We start from the raw sequence: 17,782 nt of genomic DNA, 5'->3' as shown, positions 1-17,782 counted from the left end.
GTGAAGCAAAGGTACATCAGTGGCTATTAGCCATGGCGTACAGTTGGACCATTATGTCTAGGCCAGTGATGCTCTGTATTCTCGGTCCTTGGAGGGCAACAGTGGGAGAGCTTCAGAGTTCTGGCCCTGCTGGTGGACCTCCTGATGGCACCTGGGCTTTAGTCACTGTGTAACACAGAGTGTTGGACCGGATGCGCCATTAGCCTGGTCCAACATGCTTCTCTTATGTTCTTAAAATGCTTCTACCTCATCTTTCTCCTGCAAAGCAGGGCCCAAGGCAGCTTACAGTAAGTCACTAAGTGTTTCCAGTATAACAAGTTTTAGGCAGAAAATGTCTCCTTTCCACAAGTACACATGGCATAACTGAGCCAACTAGATAAAGAACTCAGTGAGGTTTACTTGCCATTATACATGCATAAAGTTGAGTTGGTAATCTGTTAAATTGTTCCTTGGGACAAATGTGTTGAGAATTATCAGATATTTATAGGCTACAAAAGTGTTGATGGTCACTAGCTGGCTTGATGATGCATGAGACACCAGCAGGTGAGTATCAGGCAAAAGAGAGCTCAGGAAATACTAGATCTGGAATTTTAAGATCAATTTGTATTACATTAAACACAACATAAATATCACCCTGACCTCGATGGCCCAGACTAGCCTGATCTCATCGTATCTTAGAAGCTAAGGAGGGTTGGCCCTGGTTAGTATTTGGATGGGAGACCACCAGGGCCACTATGAAGCAGCAGGCAACAGTAAACCACCTCTAAATGTCTCTTGCTTGAAAATCTTGCTGTGACTTGATGGCACTTTTATACACACACACACACAACTATTTTCTGTAAGCAATCTGTTCTTAAAGGATGCCTTGTGGATGCAAAATTACTGCTTAGAAGTGATGGCTCATTTACCTGATTTATGTGTTCTGCACCAGTCCACGTGAAGCTACAGGTATCATTGCAACACAGAACATATAAAGGAGAGTCATCTGGGTTAGTGCCATTGGGACAAACCATTCCCATAAACACATCCTCCTCTTTTTCACTTGAAGTTGCCTCCGCTTTAAAAACAAGAGAGGGAAAAGGGGAACGTAGGTGAAAATAGTTCAGCAATGCAGTTGCTTTCAAAACTGAAGAGCTTAAAAGCTGAAATGCAGAAAACTTTCTGAAGACAAACATTAGGAAAACAAGGCATATTCTTCAAAATTGTCACCTCTGCTAAACTCAGCGTTAGCTCTAAAATTAGTTCATCTTGCATCAGTTATACTACACTGACTTCTACCTAGATAAAAGAAAATAAAGTATTTTACCTTTGCTTTATACACAGAACCTACTCCCTAAAGCTGCCCCCAAAAACTGTAGGGAAACAGTAACTAATTGTGATAGCTATTTAAAATGTTCTACTATATGAATACATGTGAGTACACCACTGTAGACAACTCTAAAGAAACAGATTCCCTTTAAAATTGAAAAGAGATAAACCAGACAACTTTTGAATTAGTAGCAATGACAGTGGTAAATTGCCTATTCATTCAGTATTTAAAACATTTATATTATTTGGGAGGAAGCAAGAACTGTTTGCTGGTACAGCAAAACAAAAGGAAACATTCACATACCTTTAGCAACTTTTTGTGCAGTTTCTAAGATGGTAATTGCAGCAGGATATGCTCTGCCACTAACAGCGGACATAAATGGAGTCATGCCTCTTGCATCCCTGGAAAAACAGTAATTTACGCCCTTGTCATTTTTAGTCAATGGAAAATAGCAAATTTATAAATTTCAAGCAAGAGTCATAGTTAGAACTATTCCCATCTTCAGTCTCAAAAGTTGTCAAAACTTTGATGCACAAGAAAGAGAGAGGAATTATTAATGCAAATGAACCATAAACATGAAAAGACGAAGTCAGACACCTCTTTACTTAAGAACTACAGGCAAGTCTGCAGTGCCGTATAAAAACCACAGCATCTGCCTGACACAGCAATTATTGTTCTTTAGTTATTATATATTACAAAAGGTGCTGGTTATGCCTTTTAAAGCTCTTCATGGCCTGGGCCCAAGATAACTGAAGGACAGTCTCCTTCCTTATGCCTACTGTGGTTATCAGGTGGCTATCCCACCACTCAGGGGGGCCTACCTGGCATTCACCAGAGTCCAGGCCGCTTCTCCATCATGGCTCTAGCTCTGTGGAATGGGCTCCCTGAAGGGGTCCCCCTCCTTGGAGATCTTCAAGAGGTGCATTTCATAAATACATTTTTATGAGAACACACATAAAGCTGCCTTGTACCAAATCAGACCACTGGTCCATCAAGGTCAGTACTGCCTACTGAGATTGGCAGTGGCTCCCCAAGGTCTCAGGCAGAGGTCTTTCGCATAACTTCCTACCTAATCCCTTTAACACAAGATGCCAGGGACTTAACCTGGGACTAGGAGCATACATAACCTTCCCCCCCTGCCTTTTTTCAGATTCAGGTCCATTGAACCCAGAAAAAATTGGTATTTCCAAATATTATTTATTGGATTTTTATCCTGCCTTTCCCCTGCATGCAGGGCTCCAGGTTCAGGTAAATAATCAGGAATAACAAATTTATATGGCATTTTAAAATGCCTTCCCTTCACTCTCCGGAGTTGCACCACCTCGGTGGCACACCTCTACAAATGAAAGGAATGCCTCCTCCAAGCCGTGCTAAAAGCTGAATAATATCAGCTTTTATTTGGGCCAGCTATATTGGTATCCATCAGGTTGTTTAATCTACATTCGGCTGAATAAATATTTATTTATTTATTCAGTTTATACCGAATTCAGTTATACCTAACTGGGACTCTCTGCATACCAAGCAGATGCTCTGTCCTGCTGATGCATTGCCTCCAGTGAATGTCTCATTTTAGGTTACATTGTATGAAATCCCTAATTTGATTTAACAATCCCTCATCCCCAGTCTTTGAGATGATCAAAGAGAAAAGACATAAGTTTCGGATAGGGAATGAACTACATGATTTTCAGATGAAGACTCTTACTTGGCTGACAGCAGTTCCCGAAGGTAAGGCTGCAAAACAGTACTGTCACACAGCAATTTCAGTATGAAGTGTGCATTTGCCTTGCGATCCTTTGATTCCACCACAGAGGGTTCAGTAGAAGGACCTGTAATTCAAACAATTTTGGTGAAAACCAAACCTCTTGTGGTGAAACCTATCTCAATTGCTGGAAACCACATACAGCTTCTAGGCAGTTAACAGGCGTACTACAACACTGCATTACGATAAGCTGAATGCCACTGCACAGAGAAATTTCACAACACAACTAGGAAGTCACAATCAAAGTTATACACACACATATTTTAAAGGAAGCAAGCTTTCACGATCTGCAATACAAAACAGCAGGTCCTACCTGGTATGGTGGAGGTGCTTGGACCTTGACCAGTGCCAGTTGTTGCTGTGGTTAGAGATCCCACAGCAGGAGCCAGGATAAAATCAATGTCCCCATCTTTTGGTAAAGAGAACAGTAGGATGCAGATCAATTTTAAAAATCCTTGGCAGAATGCAGTAGCTATGTACACTGCGTTTATAACGAAGGTTACTATAGCCGCCCTGAGCGCACCTCGGTGGGGTAGGGCGGGATATAAATCGAATAAAATAAATAAATTCCCAAGACTTGGGGGCCACTAACATTCACAGCAGATAGCAAGTGACAACTCAAACAGGTTTTGCTTATTACAATCAGAAATTTTAACACCCCATTTTCTCCCCTAGTAAGCCAGTTTATACCTACACTCTCTACCAATGATGCTCACTCAGCAGGAGTTTTCAAGGCAAGAGATGTGCAGAGGTGGTTTGCCACTGATTGCCCTGGACTATCTCAGCAGTTTCTCATCAAAGGGTCGACTCTGCTTAGCTTCCAAGATCAGGCTAGCCTGGACTACCCAGGTCAGGGCACCACTGGTTTACACAGTTCTTACAAGCACCCATGAATTTCTAGTGCACAGTGCTATATTTACAAGTTCATCAGAAATATACTTTTTATACCTATTTCAAAACACCCACATAACCTTACCTGGGTCCATTGCAGGAGGATCTGGAACCCAGCTGGGAGGAGCTATTGGAGGAGAAACTGGATCTTGATGATCACTAGACGAAGCTCCAGCTTCGTGACGGCCCAAACCTGCTGCTCGCAAGGATCTTCTCATCATTTCCCTCAGCCTCAAACTAAGAGAAAGGAAATCCTAAAATTCATGATGAACTTCCTTCAAGAGATCATGCTTTACACAGCACACTTATGTCTACAGACCAAATTAACCTTTTATCTTTATGTCCACAGATAACAGAATACAAAGAAACTGCCATTTAACCTCAAGTAAACTCACTTTATGCATTTTTATACACACACAAATTTTAAAGTTATGTATATTATTTCAAACTTGAATGCCAAAAAATTTGAGATGCCACCAAGTCCATAAATCTAATACGTGACCAAGAAGTGCTAGACCAAGAGAGACAAGAAAGAGAAGAAATTATTATCACTTGCTTACCTTCTGCTGCTTGAGGATCCTGCACGGTTTCCAGGTCCATTACTCGACACCACAGAAATAGCATTTGCAATAGCTTCAACCGCAGATAATCTTTCAGCAAATGTATTCCTTTCTGAGCGCTCTGCTTCTGAAGCATAAAGAAAAAACTTGACATCCATTTCTTTTATATGCGAAACAGCCAGTTAAATGTTAAGCTTGCATCATCAAAGTCTTTACGTTTCGAATTCAAATAAGGAAAACAGGTTTAATCATTCAATCCCAAAATTTATCAGGTTAGGACAATTTTAATACAAAACAAAGAAGGGCAAAACTGAACACTTTCTGCTCCTAGTTGGACCAGCAGATTCCCTTAACTTCTGCACCACAATATATGGTAATAAGTTTCAAACCATTCAAATGGTCATATTAAGAGGTTCATAAATACTATATAAAGCGTGAGTGGAATGTAAAAAGACATTGGACAATTTTTTAAAATGAACGTGAGAAAAGAAAGACATTGAACTTTGATTGGTTAAGGGTACCTTTATAATTGAACTTAAGTATATAACCTCGGCGGGAGTCTAGTTACGGAGGGAGGGGGGATTGAAAATATCATATGGGTTAGAGATAGTAAGGATGTAATTAGATACTGTAACCATGTTATCAATAAATTGTTTTAAAACCCAAATAAATACTATATAAAGCGTGACTTTTTTCTGCCTTCTGTTACTCAAAATGGATTTTGCTGTTGCACCTCTTTAAATGCAGTTATTACTTCCATATTATAGCCAGTTTTGCAGACAATCCCTTTTAGTTTTTAGGAACCTCAGACTTTTTGCTAGTTCATGAAGCATTACTAGCAAAAGTTACCATGCTGGCCATCCATGACCAGGACTCCTTTTTTCTTCTTCCTTGAGGGGAGGTGGCAGATTCAACTTTTTAACCATGATTCTGCACCCGATAAGATTTGTTTCACCCTAACATTTTTGTGGCATCTGTTTCTAATTTATACCAGCATACATTAGAGGTGAAATCTGTGGCCAGAATCCAAACACAGCCTTATGCACTGGGGTGGTTGCTCTTTCCCTTTCAGTTGTTTTTCATTCTACATCAAGTGTACTGAAGGTCCCACGGCCTATATAAGTAGTGGTACAGAGCAGAGACTGGGGCTGAAAGTCCTTCTGTGTATCAAAACAATGTACCAAGCCTGGACCCAGGCCTCCATTTTCAAGTGATGAGTTTTTATGACTGAGAAGTTCTGAAATAATGCGTCTAGCTGGATTTCTTGCTCCCAGTCAAAATGTATTTCCATCACATTCTTAAAACTCACCCTCTTCCTCTTTTGTTTCTTTATTACTGGTCGGAAAGCAGACAGATACACACGCATGCAGAATATTGCGGTTTCCATCACATCTGTGGCCAAGAAATGTCTGCAGAGCTTGGGGATTCTGATCCATGACAACAGCTTGCTCAAAGTTCACCAGGTACTGTCTGCAGGCCTCATAGTCACATCGGAGAATGTGCTGCATTAAAGTTTGCTTCTGTACACAGGAAAATAAAATGAATGAAAAACTTAAGCTACAGAATGCTCTGGCTCAAATCCACTGCTGCAAACTTCATGAAGAAGCGCACAGTACATGACATAGCAAAATATTGCCATACTTTACACGTGATTTAAATAGGACAAACTGTACCAGGGAGACTTTAGCCACAAGTGGTCAAGAAATCGCGTGAACATGCAAATTTTACCCCAGCCATACTGTTCTGAAATTCACCTGTATGGCGTACTCTCTGTTATGACATACTATTAGGTGCTTAGGATCCGCTGCCCGGTGTAAAATGCATTTTACATACTAAATGCTACATTGTCCTTTTTAAAAAGCAAGTAATTTTATGGGAACTTCAGCGGGGAACTGAGCCTGCTTCGGTGGGGAGGGCAGGATATAAATTAAAAATTATTATTATTATAACTTACTATTTAAACAAAATCAGAATGCCAGAAAACACTATGTACATGCACCTTCTGTTCCAGAAAGCAAAGTGGAAAGATAAATACACAAGTATGCTTGTGTAGGAGGCTGTGCACCTGTCATTTTAGCTATGGCTAAAATGGAAGTGTAGGACCAGCTTACTAGAGATCACAATAAATCTTACAGAAAACATAATTTCATGCAATCCTAAACAAAGTTTCACCCTCTTTTGAAATCAGTGTTTAGGATTACACTGATCATATTGTCTAGTACATTGCTATCTGTTCTATAAAACTTGTGGGCAAAAGAGAAAACATTCGTTTTCATCACAGAAAGGAATAACTCGAACCAAATCATCAGTCAACAGCAACTGTAATCTCAGCCAGAAACCCTTTTAATCCAGCGCAAACTATACCACTCACCAACCTGAATTTATTCAATTGAGGACCAGTTGTTAAAAAGCAGAAAATAATTTAAAGAAGAAAATTATCAAAAAGAGCAGAATAAAGTCTCCAAAGAGTAATTAATTAGGCCGTGATATGAATTACCTCAACAGCCATTATGATGATAGCAGCCTTCTTTTTAATGGTTGAATTAGCAGGAAGATTTGTTAAGGAATGAACTCCCATTCCCAGACTGCTAATAGGAGGAAGATCTAACCAATCAGGATCCCTTATTCCGCCCATGCAATCTTTCGCCATTGGATATATAGTGCCATTTCCATCTCGAAGAATACTTGGAGACTCCTACACAAAAAGCAAATTTTGATACAAAATGTCAATTCTGGGGTTCCTTTATACATTCATATCAAGTCTTATGCAGGTGGTTGTAGCATAATCCATCAATTTCTGCTATACTGTCTGAAAAATAAATTGCATAGTTTCTCTCCCCAGTCTTCTTCAACACAGTTCTTTATTTCAAAATAAAGATACAATACAAACTGTCCTGAGTGGGTGTGGCAATACAGGGGGCACCTATCAAGGAAGGGCAAATACAGTGAAAACACCCACAACTTTTTTTGAAAAGGCTTATAAAAGCCTGCTTTGGATGAAAAAAACCCCACAAACAAATCATATGATGATCAATACAGGCACCTCTAGGAACTTTTTGCATGACAATTCTGTCGAACTCATCTGTGAAGGGAAGGGTTAGAGACTCTAAAAGACTCTGGGGGAATTCTTCTTGGTACAGTGAAACTACTGCCCATCCCCCTTACCACCTGAAAACTAAGGTGCACATAGCCTTTGAGAGGAGCCCAGGTTTCCAGTGATCTAACTGAGGTTCAGTCTGTACCACCTACTCTGGCAATAACTGCTTCCTCCTTATGAGAGCCAGTGCCTTCTCTGATTGCTCCAGGGAGGCAGAAGACGACAAAGCATCCCCTATCCCCTTATCCCAGCACCACCTGAGCTGCAACCTTCTACTCTATGTTTCTTGTGGAAAGCCTTTCATTCATGAGAATGAATCCTTTCCATTGGTGCTTTGGAATTATGAGAACATTCAAACATTTATAGCTCACCTTTCATCTCAAAGTACTCAAAGCAGCTTGATTTGCAAGCTGGGCAAACTCAGACTATAACAGGAGTAGTAGTAAGATGATCTGTGATCTTGTCTGTGTTTCTTTTACACAGATCTGCCCCTATACCAAGACTTCCCCTTTGTGTTTCTTTGAAGTCCTATAGAACTTTTTACAAAGGGATTTCAATCAAAGCTTGGTACCAAAGGGTTGGGTCCCTAATTAGTTCGCTTTGCCCTTTAGCACCACAATGGAAACCTGCTGCACCACCATCTGCTACATCCACCTCATGAAGTGCAGATGCTCAGGTCAGGCCTAGGAGGAATTACTTCAGAATCAACAGTCACTGAAGTCCTTTACCCTATTGTTGGGAACCTGCCCTGTGGGAAAAGCTAAGGTATTTACATTCTCTGGGCTCTTTGATCATACCTGGAGTCTTAACAGAGTGAAAGGGTGGTAAAAGCAAACTCCAAGCCTAGAGATACTATTCCTCCCTGATTAGCCTGCCTATTTTTTAAGGCAAATAGGCACCTGTAGGGACTACTGTGCTTACTGGGGATTTCCCCTCTCCCCACCCACCCCCCGCCCCTGACCTCTGTTTGCCTTAATGTACACTTCTGCCAGTCTGGCCATAAGGAGAAGCTGCACCACTCCACTGTGTTGTGCTACACTTTACTATATCCTTACTTGGCTACATTATCAACCTTAAAGGTCCCCAGATGATAATTTCAGATAACAATGCATGAAACAAAAAAACAAACCTGCCCAGCAGTGAAAATGGCAACATTCTTCTCATTCTGCCCAAGGAAAGCAATACTACTAGTGGGGAAATTGTTTTCTTGTTCTGCTTTTCCAGTTGCAAGATCAAAGATGCAATACCTAACCCAGTTCCCAGTCTTCAGGACAGCATGTACTCCTGGCAAGTGTATAGAAAGACCAACAGATGTTATTTCCTCAGAATATATTTCAAACTAATGGCTAGTAAATATTTTTTCAATGAAATAAATAGAGTTTGCAAGTTTGTCCATTTTTGCTGATAGGATTAGCATTTAGAGAAGCTGAATAGTTGCCACTCACCTTTTGAATCTACATTCACTGCTAGAATTTCTGTTTTCTCAGGAATACACAGTTTTTTAGGAGTTCTTTGGAAACAATCTGGAACTTTTGGAGTCCCACCAGTTTTTACCACCTGATAAAAAAGCAGATTTCAGTTCAATGAATTGGTCTTATCTCTGGCAAAATGAGCAAAGTCTTTTTCTCTCCCCCTTCAAAGAGCAAGATTGCAAAGCCTTTCTCTCTCCTAAGCATGTAATAATTTAGGGGCATGGCTGCCCCTGAACAAGGAATCTCTATTTGGCTTTCATGGCTAACAACCACAAACCATAGTGTGGTCCTCCATTAATTTATTTAACCCTTTTGATATCACAAAAGAAGAAGAGTCTCAGAGTAGTTTACAATCTCCTTTATCATCTCCACAACCTAGTACAATTTAAAATTAATTTATGTGTTGGCTGTGAAATATTTTCTTTTGCCCATCCTCTACCTTTCTAATTAGTTTAATGAACAGCCCAGGCTTAATTTTTTGGGGGGGAGGGGGATCACAGTTCTATTCATACCACCATTTGTTTTACCTGGGATCTTCCTCACATCTCCCATTAGCCACCTTCTCTCTAACTACAACCTCTATAGACTTATCTCTTATATAGAAGTTCTAACCCCTTGAACATGTTAAAGATCTGATTTGTCCCTTCTCCAACCCCAGCATCATCAGATAAAAGATTTCAGATAAAAGAATCACACATTGTATTTTAAGCTGTGCTCTCCGTAAAGAGTTACTAACATTTTAAACCTGCCATGTCTTGCTATTATCATATATACCTGAAGTTCATCTATTCTGAGCAATCGGCAATCTTGAAGAAGAGAAGAAGGATCAGGGTCTGAACCAGAGCTGCTTGTACAGTTGGCATTAGTGGATGCCCCTGGAAATTTTACAGCAACATAAGCACCATCTACTTTCAGTACCTATAAAGAAAACATATGCATATGAACAAAAACCCTCAATGGCTAAGCTGAAAAATATGCATAGGTGCCAGGGTTTTAGGACATTAAGCTTTGACAACATGATTCAGTAACTGCTCTGGCTTTTAAGGCAGCTGTCATATCCTCCTATTTTTCTATGTGCATATCATGTCATTTCACATTACCTGAAATGAGGACTACCTATTCCCTTACAAACCTACCAAACTGCTGTGGTAATCTTTGTAAGGCCTTGCTTGGAGTGCCCCCACCTTCTGAGACTCAGCAGGTAGCAACTCAGAGAGCCTTCTTGGTCCTGGCACCAAACTGTGAAACTCTCTCCCCGGAGACTCGTCTACCCCTTTTGCCACCATCTTCCACAATAGAGTGAAGACTTTTTTGTTCAGTTTAGCATTCCCTCAGTGATCCTCCCTCCTGCCCTATGTTTTAACTGTTGTTTTTATGTAAGTGTATTATCCTGTGTTCCTCCTGTATTTTAACTTGGTGTTAATCATTTTAATTATCTGATTTTGTTTGGTTTTAGTGGGTTTTAGTATGTACTTATCATTTATGTTTTTAATTTACTAGCCAACTGGGTGGCCCTGAGGACAGAAAGGTGGGGTATAAATTTTAAATTAAGATTCAGTCCTGCCACCTAGACAATCTCTACTCTGATGCTGTTCTCACAGAATGCCACTTCCTCACACAACTAAAGCACTGTGTATCAGAAAGCATTCAGAATCTGAGATATAGGTAAAAAGTCAAGGCATTTCTTACAGTTAAGCCAAGTGGTTAACGGACACACAGCAGCAGTAGTCTTGGAAAAATGACACCTTAGAATTGCTAGACTCTAAAGTCAACATGTCTTTGATAATATGGAAAGAATGCATAAATGAACCATGCCTCATTCCCAATCCAGAAACAAAACAACTCACTAAATGGCTGGTCAAGCAAAAATAAATGCATGCTGAAATAATTTTTGCACTGGTAAGAACCAAGTGGCTGCATGATGTATCTTATCTGGAGCTTCCTGTACCATTGTCATATGTGACAGTATATTTGTGCTGACATCCACCCCAACCACAGCTGCTGATGATACTTTGAAGTCTCCATCCAGCCGTGTAAAGATGCTGCAGAGAGAAGCAATTCCAGAAAAAACCCTCATGAGATAGATCAGCTCAGCCAGAAGCAGCAAGAAGCACCGAAGCAGTCGTGTAATGCCTTTACTGCTCTATGAACACACAGTGTGCTTTAGTAATGCACAGGAAGCATGTAAGGAAGAATCAAGTCATATCTCAGCACAGAACCCCATTTGCACTGATGAAAGTAGTTCGCTGATTAAAGTAGTTCATAACCACTACAGTTGTATTTGTAAAATGGTGGTACTCTCAGGGAGGGGAGGATTGGTACCATAACAATGAAAAGAAGACTGAAAGCAGTTCTGTTTTATACAAACCTTGCCCACAGGAACATTCTTAACATCTTCTACAAACACTACTTCCCTAAGAGACCACTGTTCTTCATTCACTTTCTCCTCCTCTTTTGGAGCAGGTGTAGACCGTCGTCGTTCTTAGAAAAGAAAGAAATACTAGAAATTACCACTCTGCTTTGATGATGTTTTAATTAATTCCTGTTTATATAAAACACAAACGCAAGTCAATTTCGCAATTAGTACCAATAACTTTCAGCCCACTGAAAACACCATCCACCAACACTCTATATTAATATTAATAATAATAATACTTTTTATTTGTATCCCGCCCTCCCCGCCAGGCCAGGCTCAGGGCAGCTCACAACATACGAATGTAATATACAATAAAACCATATATAGTGATTACAATTACAATTATAAAATCATCATTAAATCATTAGCAACTTGTATTAAAATTAACATTAACATTGTGGTGCTATAATTTAGGTCTTTGATAAAATTCAGTGCTAAGACATGTCCAGCGAAACTTTCTTGGCTCGGTATTAGGTGAAGGCCATTTTGAAGAGGTAGGTCTTACAGGCCCTGCAGAATTGGTCTAAGCATCGCAGGGCCCGTACCTCCTCCGGGAGTTGATTCCACAGCAGTGGAGCTGCAATGGAGAAGGCCCGATCCCGGGTGGTATTCAATTTGGCCTATGCTAATAATCTGGCCTATGCTAATATGCTTCAATCTGGCCTATGCTAATATTATTAGCATAATATTATTTGTATGTTAATGAATACTGTTAGTAAAGTAACAATTCTACATAAGAAGACAAACATCAATTATCATCCAACTGTGGAATTATAACAGTTTTGTTTTAAAGACATATTTCTCTAAGGTTCTGTTCTCTGTTTTCTAAACTATCAGCTGAATAGTTGATGGAATACTAGACCTTATATACAGTAAGCTTGGATGTTCACAGTTAACAAAGCAACTATAAACACATCAGTATATCTGGCAGACTTAGCACCTCTATGGCTTTGAACAGAAAACCACAATCCTTTTCTCTGTACAACTTACTATATGGCATAGATGCACTGCTCGCAATTGAAGAGGCATCACTACAGGTAGAAGCTGGAGAAGGTGGTGGGCCCATTTCAGTTTTCACTGGTTCCTGCTTGCTTTCAGGTCTAGAATTTTAAAAAAAAACTCTCTCAGTGAAGTCTAGCCAATGCTTTAGACAGAGCTGTTAACTTTTCTGAGGGTTTTAAAAAAGTGAATACAAAGCTTTGCTACACAGACTTGGTATACAGAAGATTTGGATGTTCTTTTTAGACTAAGCATGCTATCTTTAATCTCAATCCATGAAACCAAAATACAAAATCAGAGTGTGTTTTTTAATACGATTAGAAGAGGATGCATTTTTTCCAAACAAAACTGGGCTAGGTAATACACATTTAAATTCTTTGCCAGATAACTTGAGACACTTATTTCTGACTAACATTTAAAGGTCCCTAGTGCACCCAAGGGGAATTAGGTTTAGGAATGAAAATGCAAACCTAACAATTTGGCAGAAAAGCCACTTGAAATGGCACTGATCTATTTTTAAAATGTTTATTGCACATGTTAGTGTACTTACTTTGCCTCGGTAGTTTTACTAGCTTTTTCCATGTTTTTTAAGCTCTCCGGTGACCGGAGCTGAAACCTGCAGCTATCATTCATGTTCCACACAGATTCCATTAAGACTCCAACTTTAGGAATTCCAGCACTGATTGAAAAAGCAACTGCTCCAGCATGATAAAGAGGGTTATTTCTCAAACACACCTGAAATAAAAAAAAGGCTGGTGATCAACTATATTAAAGTGAAGAATCAAAACTGATAACAAAAAAATATTTTATGCCAGTTCCTCAGTAGTAAAAAGTATAATCACCAAAGAGCAATTTGAAACAGATGCAAATATTTACTAAAGTATGACTCACTATTAACCATGTATCTAATATTCATACAAATACACCATATAACCTCCAATATCATTAAATTCTCATTACCTAATAGCTAAAATCCTGGAATTCCATTTGGTTCTGTCCTTTTAAAAGTATCGAGTTATTGGAGTTATTATGAAAATAAAAACTGATATCAATGTAAACTACACCCGAATCCAAAAGAACACCCAAACACTTACCCACAGAGAAAAACATTCATACATGGATCAATGCATCCATGTATTAATGTTTTCCTCTGTGGGTGTAATTTACAAGCATTAATTGAAGCATTTATGTCAGTTTTTATTTTCATAATAGCTCCATGAAGAGGTTAATGGTTGTTAAGAGGAACTGAGCTGAGGAAGATACGAAATCATTTAAAAGTTCTGGAAAAATGTATCCTCTCTCCCTTTGTGATATTTTCATTCTGTAGATTTCCTTATCAGCACTTATCATTTAAAAGAAATCTTGGACTTTGAACTTCTGGGAGTGATTAGAGACCTTATGCTCACAACAACACTGGAGGGAGAAAGTGTTTTGCCAGCTTGGATGATGATACTTTTAAAGGAACAGTACCAAATGGAATTCCAGGATTGTAGCTATTATGTAGAGAATTTAATGATTTTGGTTAAAACAATTTTATTTGGTAACATATGGTAACAAATTATATTTCTTGCATCATTAATAACTTCTTTTATCTATCCCATATATTACTTTCTACCCACCCCTCCACCCGTTACTTGACCCCATCGGTGTTATTTACTTAAAATACTAATATTTAAAGGTACCCTTAACTAATAAAAACAAAAATTAATATTCTTCTTTTTTCTAAGACTTAATCATTATCAAAAATTGTCCAATGTCCTTTTATTTTCACTCTTTTTCTACATATCTTCTGAACTTTTTCCACTCCATCTTAAAAACTTCTAAATCGTAATCTCTTAAAATTCTTGTTAATTTGTCCATTTCACTTCACATCATAACTTTTACAATCCAATCCCATTTCTCTGGTATTTTTTCTTGCTTCCACAACTGCGCATATAATGTCCTAGCAGCTGAAAGCAAGTACCAAATTATAGTTCTATCTTCTTTTGGAAATTTTTCCATTTGTAATCCCAACAGAAAAGTCTCTGCAACTTTCTTAAATTCATATCCCAAGATCTTAGAAATTTCTTGTTGAATCATCTGCCAATACTTTTTTGCTCTTTCACAAGTCCACCACATATGGTAGAAAGAACCTTCATGCATTTTACATTTCCAACATCTATCTGGCATCTTGTTGTTCATCTTTGCCAAGAGAATTTAATGATTTTGGAGGTTGTATTGTCTATTTGTATTAATATCAGATACATAGTTAATAGTGATTCACACTCTAGTAAATATCTACAACAGTTTCAAGCTGCTCTTTGGTGATCCTGTTTACACCAAAGCCTTTGTATTTTCTATATAGTTCCTCAATAATGGCACACTGGTATCAGTATATACACATACAGTGGACCCACAAGAATTCACAAAGGAAGGGAAATTCCACCCCGCCCCACAGGTCTTTTTTCCTTGCTATATCTGGTTCTCCCTCCCTTATCCCAGCTTAGTCCTTCCCCACTTGTTCTATTTTCTACTCCCCCTCTCTTTGCCTCACAGGGCCCATTTTTCTTCTCATCATTCCCTTTCTGCTTCCCTGCCTTTCATCTATGCATGCCACTTCTCTCTCCACCCCTGACTTTCACTTGCCTGTCAGTCCCCTCCTGGCATTCATTAGAGCTCGCTGGACTACATCTTGTTCACAATAAATTCTGCAGTACACTACATCCAAGGCAGGGGATCTTGGTAAAGTTGTCTGGAGTTGTTTAGCATTCATAGAACAGAAGTAACCATCTCACAACAGTCACACAAAACCTTTAATTAGCATAATTTGGGGGAGAGTCTCTTGTGACAATCTGTAAACCCATTGTTTATTTTTAGTTTTCAGATTATTGGTGGGACCATCATGGGAAACAGACACAGGGTGTCAACTTAACAGGCTAAAATATGGATACAAAGTCAGAGCAGAGAGGCCAAGGTATAGCGAATAGCAGCTGTAGAGATTTTCTGCAGCAGTACCACCAAGTATGTATGTATGTACCCTATCTATACAACAGCAATGAGAAAACTGACAGAGAGGCCAGCATTATTCTACATAAGAGAAAGCACAGTGTAAAAGTGTGGGTAGTTAGCTCATTGGTGTCAGTACAAACAACAGGAGCCTCTGCTTTAGATACCACCCCTGCATACATGTAGACAACTTGTTACATCATAAAACACGGTTACAGTAAGTAAGATCAGCTTGTTTTATGCAGGTCATTCCTCAAAACCATTTTAAGTATAAATTACAACATGTTTCTGCTTACCTGAGTACCAACAGTAATATTTGGCATTGAGGAGATGCCAGCGCTAGACTTAGGCTTTTTGTTTTTGGCTCTGGCCTTTTCTAGCATCTTCTTCCTTTGGCTGAAAGGAACTACGCCCCTGGTGGAGAAGGAGAATATTGTTTTAGTATACTGCTTTGTCACTCTGAATATCAAGTTACACTTTGTAAGAGTACTAAAGAATTAAAAGCCAAGTTAATGAATTTTTCACAGGTTCCTAAAGAGAATTACCACTAATAAAAGCGTAAACTTTAAGATTTAGTGAAGTCTTTTTAAAAATAAAAATTTAAGAAAATAGTTGCTCATTCATAACTACTATTGTGCTTATATGTACCTATGGGAAAGCACCTATGCAGGCCATAGGAAAACTTTCTAGAATGTCTGGAACATATGAGGGACAGGAACCCTTCCCCCTTATTGATCAGTAGCAGTTTAGAGACAAAGTAAAATTCTGCACCTGTGCTCTGCAATCAGCAAGACCCACCAATTCAGTGTAATCCAATACCAGTGAAATAGAAAGAATGCCTGAATTGAGTGCATGTTGAAATGTCAGTCAGTTCCAGACAAAAGGTGAGAAAAAGCAAACAAGAACAGAAAAAGGAAGAAACTGGGCAAGTATTCATTTCTGTAAATTTAGCATTTCTACAAATCTCCCCCTCTCAGCACAAAATGTCAGTCAGTGCCAACACCTGAATAGGCCAGGATATCAAAGTAGTGGGTTCCAAAATATATGAATGCACACAAAACCAGGAGTTGATATACACATGGCAAATGGAGACTTGGATGATGGCATTTACAAGATAACTGGTATTTCCTGGTTCAAGAATGGTGTGGAAGAATCTTGAAGGTGGCATAGACAATAATAAGAGACTCAGGTCCTTAATGGAGAGAGGATACAGTGAGACACACAAATCTGACATCTTCATTTAGCATACCCTTAATGTTCTTTCCCCTCAAAAGGTTTACAAAGCACCAGTGATTATCAGAGTAAACTGCTGAGCTTCAAGTTAACCAATCTGGATGCCTCCAACTTCAAAAATCTTAAGCAAAACATCAGCTTTTCAGGAAAAAAAACAAAGGACTGATAATATGGTACCCTGACTATTGCTAAAAAAGATAAACCCTTTCTGCTCACAACACCCTCTATTGAAAAGATGAGAATGGTACACAGTCTTTTGATTTGTGTTGCTTCCACAATACTATAACATGGTAATGAAAGATTATTTTGCTTTAGTGGCAAAAAAAAAAGACTCCAAGCTGTGGAGTCTTGTGAGCAAAAATTCTACTTTGTGAGCTACTGGCATTAAAGTTGTGAGAGCAGTTTGGCTACTATATAAACTAGTTTGCTCTAGGGAAGGAATAGGGAACGTTGGCTCTCCAGATGCTTTTTGCCTACAACTCCCATCAGCCCCAGCCAGCATGGCCAATGGCTGGGGCTGATGGGAGTTGTAGGCAAAAAACATCTGGAGCAGGGGTCCTCAACCTACGGCCCGCGGGCCAGATGCGGCCCGCTGAGGACGTTTATGCGGCCCGCCGGGTTATGGCAAAATCAGACCGGAAGTGACGTTCGACCTAAACTCGCGTTAGCAACGCACGCTTCCGGCACTGGGCTGAGGCGGCGGAGACAGAGTGTGAGGCGATACCGAGGTGAGGTGAGTTCCCAGGCCGGGGTGTGTGGTGTGGGGAAGGGAGAGAGATGCAGAAGATGGAGAACTGACGGCCCGCGGCCTTGTACAGTGACGGCAGTCCGGCCCTCCAACAGTCTGAGGGACAGTGTACTGGCCCCCTATTTAAAAAGGTTGAGGACCCCTGATCTGGAGAGCCAACGTTCCCTACCCCTGCTCTAGGGCCATCTTTCCTGAGCTAAGACAAAAATGTGTGAGCCAGAGGCTAAAAACTGTGAGCTATCTCACACTAACTCAGCTTACAGAGAACACTGATTAGTGGGTAACATCTGATAATGATTCTCAAGCTGACAGA

At 39.6% G+C, this 17,782-nt stretch overlaps 1 protein-coding gene across 8 annotated transcripts in view; it reads right to left on the bottom strand.

The window, feature by feature from the left end:
• UBR5 (ubiquitin protein ligase E3 component n-recognin 5) overlaps nt 1-17,782 on the bottom strand; it is an 83,686-nt gene that overhangs the window by 28,529 nt on the left and 37,375 nt on the right. For 6 of the 8 annotated variants that reach the window (XM_060243420.1, XM_060243412.1, XM_060243415.1 and 3 more), the window contains 15 exons: nt 15,785-15,902; nt 13,054-13,238; nt 12,495-12,604; nt 11,457-11,569; nt 9,863-10,006; nt 9,062-9,173; nt 8,746-8,900; nt 7,017-7,214; nt 5,829-6,039; nt 4,520-4,646; nt 4,045-4,196; nt 3,382-3,477; nt 3,012-3,135; nt 1,613-1,710; nt 909-1,057 (listed from right to left, as the gene is read on the bottom strand). In XM_060243420.1, coding sequence (XP_060099403.1) covers nt 909-1,057; nt 1,613-1,710; nt 3,012-3,135; nt 3,382-3,477; nt 4,045-4,196; nt 4,520-4,646; nt 5,829-6,039; nt 7,017-7,214; nt 8,746-8,900; nt 9,062-9,173; nt 9,863-10,006; nt 11,457-11,569; nt 12,495-12,604; nt 13,054-13,238; nt 15,785-15,902 — 2,092 coding nt within the window. The remainder of the gene's footprint in view (nt 1-908; nt 1,058-1,612; nt 1,711-3,011; nt 3,136-3,381; nt 3,478-4,044; nt 4,197-4,519; nt 4,647-5,828; nt 6,040-7,016; nt 7,215-8,745; nt 8,901-9,061; nt 9,174-9,862; nt 10,007-11,456; nt 11,570-12,494; nt 12,605-13,053; nt 13,239-15,784; nt 15,903-17,782) is intronic. The other 2 variants (XM_060243413.1, XM_060243418.1) reach the window with 2 other exon arrangements.

This window comes from Heteronotia binoei, chromosome 7 (assembly GCF_032191835.1).
Source record: "Heteronotia binoei isolate CCM8104 ecotype False Entrance Well chromosome 7, APGP_CSIRO_Hbin_v1, whole genome shotgun sequence".
Classification (NCBI taxonomy): domain Eukaryota; kingdom Metazoa; phylum Chordata; class Lepidosauria; order Squamata; family Gekkonidae; genus Heteronotia; species Heteronotia binoei.
This window is presented reverse-complemented; position numbering and strand designations above follow the sequence as displayed.